We start from the raw sequence: 7,493 nt of genomic DNA, 5'->3' as shown, positions 1-7,493 counted from the left end.
ACGACTCAATGCATTAACAGATATGCAAGGCTCAACATCTAACAATTCATATTCATTTTCCAATCCCTCTACTTCACCCCCATTTTGGTCATCACAAAACTCTTCTTCTAAACCATCCACCTCTACAGTGAACAACTGAGACTCTTTTATTTTACACCAGTGATTCCTGCCATAAGGTTGGTCACAAAGAAAACACAACCCCTTTGCAATTTATCTCTTCTTTCTGCAGCTGAGATAAATTTTCAAGGCTTTTGGTCAATCTTTGTGGTGTTAAGATTGTTCTTTATGATGTATGGATCTTGTGGAGTAGGTAGTAAAGGGGGTTTCATTTGGTTTTATAATGGTTTTGCTTGATTTTGAAACTGGTCAGATGATTTGGTAACCAAAGAGGAAGATGAAAAGGTGGCCTTATTGTGAATTTTACTGACTGCAGAAAAACTATCCTCCTGTAATCTTGCATACTCTACTGCCTCAATTAAAGAACTCGACTTAAATGCCCTAACAAAGGGTTTAAGATGAGGTTTCATACCACCAATGAAACTGTCCAAAAAGTATTGGTCAGGTAATTGTGGATTTCTTTGAATCATTAGCCCTCTAAGGTTCTCAAAAGCATCAAGATAATCATCTAATGCACCAATTTGATGCAAATTATTAAATTCCTCTACAACATTCGCACCAATATGTTCTTTAAATCGGGCACAAACATCCTCAAAAAATTCTTCCCATACAACATTCCTTCTAGCAGAAATATATGAATTAAACTAAGCTTCTGCTCTACCTATCATATGAATTGAAGCTAAATCCATTTTCTGATTATCAGGTACTTTGGAAAGATTAAAGTATCTAGCACACATCTTAAACCACATACGAGGATTATAACCATCAAAAACTGGAAATTCTAACTTAGGAACATACCTAAATGGCTTAGAAACATGAGTAGGGTTGCGAAAACCATTCATATTTCCATTGACAGTACCACTGCATTGATATCATGATCCTCTGAATCCTCAATTACAAAGACACCTCCAGATTAAGAAGGCCCAGATTGTTGCGACTTCTTTTGCTGCAACAGCTGCATAATTTGCCCAAATTGAGACTTGCTTTGCTCAATTAATTTCCCTTCTAGCTGTGAACTACGCTCCTCAAACCGTTTCTCAAGAATCTTGAGTTGTTCTTCAATTTTTTTGGATAATTGCAAAAATGTTAAGTGTTTTGATGCCAGATTGTAATCAAGAAAGGAAAGACTGATGAATTGATTGAAAGTGATCACGTGAAAGTGACCAAGAATGGAAAATTAACGGCGCCCAGCGAAAACTTGGATCGAAAAAAAGCTCTGATTATCAATGTTAAAGTAACCCAGGAGTGTACCTTGAAACAATCGAGCTTTACTGACAATGGCAGAAGTATAGAGAGAAAGAGAATAGGAGAATAAGAGAGATAAAGTGATTTTTGTATTAATATTCTAAATGAATGAGATATTACATAAGAGAGTGTATTTATAACCTATAACAAGAATAACAACTGTAACAAACTAATGTCAGCGCATCTTTGGTTGGCTGACTAACAACTTATGTAACTAACTCTTTGCTAGATATTTAACTACTATAACACCCATGGCCCCTGCTGCTACATCCGATGTATAAGAAGACAAGAAAAGAGGGAAAGACGCTTTTGCCCTTAATTTTACCTCTCAATTGAATGCTGCGTTTTGTGCATGAGGGGAAGTCGTTTTGTTTTGTTTTGTTTTATGGTGTTGGCAGGTTGAGTACTTGGTTATAAAAGCCCAGTAACCCCACAATTGCACTCATGACCCATTATTTAGGATTATTAATAGAATGAGTAATATTAGTATATGATTAATAATATAAAAATCCTATTTTATTTTATGTAATCCTTCAATCTTTCTCTTAATAAAGTTTTAATCTTTCTTTAATTAATCTTTAATTACTCTCTACAATTGTTTAGATCTACAATTTCTTATTAGTTTACATTTAGTATTGGGTTGTAATTTGAAGATTAGAAAAGATTCTTCTTCCAATTTTAATGCAAGTTTCACCCCTTTTCATCATAGTTGTTATATCTTTCTTCCCTTATTCATTTGTTTATATTTTCTTTTCCTCTAGTTTCATTGTTAGTGATTGTTGAATTCCTATTGTTTGTTGCTAGAATAGAGTAAATTTCTCTCTTGTTCTTCCATTCATGTTTCTTGGTATTGTTCTTTTAGTAAACGTTTGAATCTTTGATTTGACTTGTCAAAGTCTACTCCTTTTTACATTAATCCATCTTAATCTTACTTTAATTAGTCAATATTCTTCTTCACATAATTATTGTGTGATAAATTGTAGACATCAATTTCATATCATGTTATTTGTTAAAGCATCCACTTTTCAAATTCTACATGGTAACCCTACTTTTCAAAGAACACACATGGTAACCCTCAACTCTGTTAATACGCATTGTCGTGACCCTTAACTTCTTTTTCCGTCAATTTTGTCCGTTAAGTATGTGACGTGGCGAATTGAGTTTTGAGATTTTCTACAAGGTAACCCTCTGTTTTTTTTAAATCCTACAAAATACCCTATTCATTTTTTTTAAAGATAAACACTCTTAAAAATACTCCCTTAGTTCATAAATTTATCATTCTTAGTACATTTTTCACTCGATTACTCCAAAAAATGTCAACTCTTAATATCATCATCTCTTTAAGGTATCATTACCATAAATTTCCAAAAACCGGGTTCAATAATTAATAAGGAAATCTACTATTAAGTCAAATGTTTACAAATGAGTCTCACTCCTTAATTTTACCCAACTTTATTGTGTCAATTTGTCGAATAATTGAACTAAGTTATTATTGTGTTGACAACATTAATAATTTTGTCTTATTTGATGAGGTTTTGAAAACAAAAGTTTATTAATTAGATAAACTCTATGAATCAAATTTGGGATTGATTATTATAATGCTCGGAATAGAGTACTTTCACTTGGTATTTAGAATATCTTATTGGGAATTTTTTGATATCGAACAAAGATCTTATTTGATTTTTCTTTAAAAACTTGCTTAATTAAAGGGTAATGAGGGTGGATATGACAATTTGGGAGTAATCGAGTAAAATTGTGAAAAAAAGGTTGATTAAGGGATTATATTTTTATGCACATGTGATCTGTAGAAAAAGTAGGGTTAACTTGTAGAATTTTTAAAAATATAGGGTTACCTTATAGAAAATCTCAAAATTCAATTGGCCACGTCACATACTTAACGGACAAAACTGACGGAAAAAAAGTTAAGGGTCACGACAATGCGTATTAACAGAGTTGAGGGTTACCATGTAGAAAAACCCTTTATGAATTGTTTAGTTTTAATTATCACGAGTAGTGAGTAATCTTTTAACTAGGGTGCGATTAGGCACTAACACAAGTAATTAACATGATTGATTCCATTTAAGTTAGTTGTTGAGGGGTAATTAGTGGGGTTCTTCAAAGGATTTATCATTGTAGTGTTGAATTTGGGATTTTGGTTGATTGATAACCCTTGTCCACCAATGGAAATTGGTTAGGTCCTAGATTAACCACCCACTATGGGAGTGCCTTTGGGAACCGGGTTGACCTTTACCTTTGGGAAAAGGGTTGGAAAATCTGAGAATCTATTGTAAGCTTAATGTCCTTGAGCGATACTTGAGTGTTTAAAGAATAGCGCGTGTTCTTTTTGCATTAAATTATTGAGTCGGGGAAACCGAGTCACGAACCCGGGAGGGAGGTGAGTCGGGGTGTCTAGTGTCCTATTATGAGCCCGGGACGGAGTTAATAGGTGAATTAGATGAGTTTCCCCTTACTATATTACCCCTAGATGACTAATTGATGAAATTAGCATGATAATTATGAATGTTTGTAGTCTAATCGTGCCCTAGGCCTTTTATCAATTGAGTAAAACCGTATTATATTAGCTTGCTTTCTTATTTTTAGCATTTGCATAGTTAATGTCATTTACTTGTTAGCTAGTCTAGTTCATTTAGATTCGACCCTAAATTAGTGCGAAGAATCTCGTTCACTTGCGAGGTTAAAACTTAGACCATCAAGTTTTTGGCGCCGCTGCCGGGGAGCATTGGCTTGATATTAATTGTTTTGTTCTAGTTTAGACTAAGTTATTGTCACTTTTGCACACCTTGGTGTGCCGTTTGTCTGGCTAACCTCTTTACTTGAGTGTGTAGAGTTCTTTGAGAATCCTTTTGGAACTCCCGAAGAAGGAACTATGGTCGCGGTTCTTATGAGAAACAATTTGGCTCCCAAGATAATAGTCAACCCAAGTATTGTCAAGCCACCAATTCAAGCTAACAACTTTGAGGTGAAGGGTACGTTACTACAATTAGTCCAAGGGAATCAATTTGGAGGAGGTGCAACCGAAAACCCCAATGAACATATAAATGATTTCTTGGATAGTTGTGAGATGTATAAGGCCAACGGTGTTTCGGATGATGCTATTCGCCTTAGGTTATTCCCTTACTCCTTGAGGGGAAGTGCCAAGGAATGGCTCAAGAGTTGTGCCCCCGATTCACTAAGGACTTGGATTGATGTTTCCAAAGCTTTTTTGAACAAGTATTTCCCACCTCAAAGAACCGCCAAGATCAAAAGTGAACTCTAAGGATTCACTTAACTTGAAGATGAGACTCTCTATGAAGCATGGGAGAGGTATAAGGCACTTCAAATATTATGTCCTCATCATGGAATTGGGGATGATGAGCTCATCAACAACTTTTATGAGGGGTTGAACAATGTAATGAAGATGAACTTGGACTCTGGTTCGGGCCAGGGAGCACTTGATAAGATTGATCATAAAACGGCTAAGGAATTGATTGAAGAAATTGCATCTAGGACTTTCCATTGGAACAATGATCGACACAAGAGAAAAGGGAAGGCAAGTGTCGAATCGGCAAACAATTTGGAAGTCAAGGGTTTGGTTGAAGAACTAAAGCAACAAGTGGCCTTGTTGAAATCTAGCAACACACCCAACAATTCTTCATCAAGTAGGTACCAAGTGTCTGGTTGTGAGTTTTGTGGTGATCAAGGGCATCCACCCAATGAATGCCCCTTGATGGTGGGAGATGTAAATGGCATGGTACAAGTAAATGGTGTGTGGGAGTCAAGTCTCGCTAGACAAGCTTTCAACAACAATCAATACCATCCCAGAATGAAAAACCACCCAAACTTTTCCTATGCTTCACAAAATACCCAAAACCCCACTTTCCAACAAATGCCAAAATTTACACCCACCTTCCGAGCTCAAAAACAAACACAAGCCTTCAACCAAGGACCACCCGATTTTCAAGGAAGAAACTTTCAACCAAGACCATAATTTCAATCACTTAATCAACCAATCACACAATCCTTCCAACAACTCACCCAACTAACATTTCAACAAAACCAACAACCGCCCTAACAACAAGCACAACCAAAGTCCAAATTGGAGCTCATGATGGAGCAATTGATGACCAACCAAAATCAATTCATCACTAGCACAAATCAAAAGCAAGAAGAGACCACATCCTCAATTAACCAATTGAGGAGTCAAATGCAAGCATCTCAAGTCTCTCAAGTTAGCCAATTGCAAAGCCCGAATGGGATATTTCTGGGTAAAACCGAGGAGAATCCAAAAACTATCAATGCTATACACTTTAGGAGTGGTAAAGAGTTCGAGGGTTGTGCACCTATGAAGAAAACAAAGATTAGTCAACCGTAAAATGTAGTTGAGCCACCAAAAGAGGTTGAAGATGATCTTGTGGAAGTTGTTGTGGAGACACCCATGGTGATTGATAACCCAAGCAACAAATTGTGAAACCATATGTGCCACCAATCCCCTTTCTACAAAGACTTGCAAGGCCAAGACTTGAGAACAAGTACGAGAAGTTCATTGAAATTTTGAAGGGGATGAATGTTACCATACCATTTCTTGACATGGTAACCAAAATCCCAAATTATAGAAGGTTTCTAAAAGAACTTGTCACTATGAAGAGAAGGAGTGGAGGAGTACAATCCGTTAACCTCTCTAGAGAATGTAGCGCAATCCTCACTCAAAAACTTCCTTGCAAACTTGAAGACCCGGGAAGCTTTTCTATCCCTTGTTCCATTCAAGGGGTGAAGATAACGAGAGCTTTGTGTGATTTGGGAGCTAGCGTTAGCTTAATGCCGCTTTCCTTGTTTAAGAAGCTACAATTGGAAGATTTAAAACCCTCAAGGATCTCACTACAACTAGCCGATCGCTCGGTTAAGTATCCCTTGGGAGTGATTGAAGATGTTCCTTTGAAAGTTGGGAAACTTGTGATCCCGTGCGACTTCTTTGTCATGGACATGCCCGAAGATAGACATGTGCCAATTATTTTGGGTAGGCCTTGCTTGGCCACGGGAGGTGCTATGATAGATCATAAGAGTGGAAAACTCTCGCTCCAAGTGGGTAATGAGAAGATTGAGTTTGAACTCAACAATTCCATGAAGTCTCCTCCTATGGGCAACTCTTGTTGTAGGGTGGATATGGTGGAAGATAACTTGGATAAACCTATTCTAGAGCCTTCATTTTTGGACCTATTAGAAGCTTGCTCAACAAATGAGAATAGAAATGGACGTGATCTTGTGTTGAGAGTTGATGTGAAAGGAGATTTGGGTGAAGATGAATCAAGAGAAGAAGAATTTGAAGACCAAATTAATGATGAGATAGAATTGTATTTGAGCTCTCCAAATCTATTTGATCTAAGCTCTTTTGAAGGTACACCTTGGTTGGATAACTCATCAAGTGATTGGGAAGCTCAAATTAATGCCTTGGAGGCGACTCTTAATGGAAATGGTTCGGTTCAAAAGGAGGGGGAAGAAAATTGGGATATGAACGATAGCATTATGAACCTCAATGTTGAGAAATTGACCCCTCCATCTACTATTCCTTACCGATTTCCTTGCCTTGATCATGAAGAGATTTTCCAAACAAGTAAATCCTATAAGATCCCCTTCCTTCTACCTGGTCGACATATTTTTACTAAATCTTTCGGTTACTTGTCGTTAGGAGCACCTAGACCAAAACACAATTTATAACTTCACAAACAACTCAACAATTAGTAAAGAGGCAAGTAAAGGTTGGATCCCAAGGGACGGGAATTGAGATGAGATTTCTATTGCAACTAGTGGTGTCTTAGGGGTGTCACAATTGAGGTTTGATGTAAAAGATCACCAAACTAAATAGCAATGAAAGTAAACAAGCAAGATGAATTAAAAGGGATGTAAACAATTGATAAAAAGCACTAGGGTGTCATGGGGTCATAGGGGATTCATGGAAATTGATCATACGAACATGTTCTCAAATTATAAGCAAGCAATTATTGTTGTGATGGATCAAGTTGGTTTATATCTTACAATCCTAGGAAAGTTTGGGTCCCGGAGCCGAATCGATTAGATTGTACAACACCTACAAGTCGACTTAGTCTTCCCTACTCAACAACATGCATGGTCTAATG

At 36.8% G+C, this 7,493-nt stretch overlaps 1 protein-coding gene and 1 non-coding gene across 2 annotated transcripts; one reads left to right on the top strand and one right to left on the bottom strand.

Annotated features, from left to right (window-relative positions):
• The first annotated feature begins 4,249 nt into the window (after positions 1–4,249).
• LOC141629277 (uncharacterized) lies at positions 4,250–7,222 on the top strand. The gene is made up of 4 exons (XM_074442303.1): positions 4,250–4,628; positions 4,677–5,119; positions 5,920–6,970; positions 7,176–7,222. Exons 1-4 carry the CDS (start codon positions 4,250–4,252, stop codon positions 7,220–7,222), a joined length of 1,920 nt encoding a protein of 639 aa, XP_074298404.1.
• Positions 4,619–4,725, bottom strand: LOC141635282 (small nucleolar RNA R71). The gene has a single exon (XR_012539981.1). It is a non-coding gene; the product is annotated as a small nucleolar RNA R71 (small nucleolar RNA).
• Positions 7,223–7,493: the final 271 nt, after the last annotated feature.

This window comes from Silene latifolia, chromosome Y (assembly GCF_048544455.1).
Source record: "Silene latifolia isolate original U9 population chromosome Y, ASM4854445v1, whole genome shotgun sequence".
In the NCBI taxonomy this organism is placed as follows: Eukaryota; Viridiplantae; Streptophyta; class Magnoliopsida; order Caryophyllales; family Caryophyllaceae; genus Silene; species Silene latifolia.
Note: the sequence above shows the minus strand (reverse complement) of the source record. Positions and strands in the feature narration are given on the sequence as shown.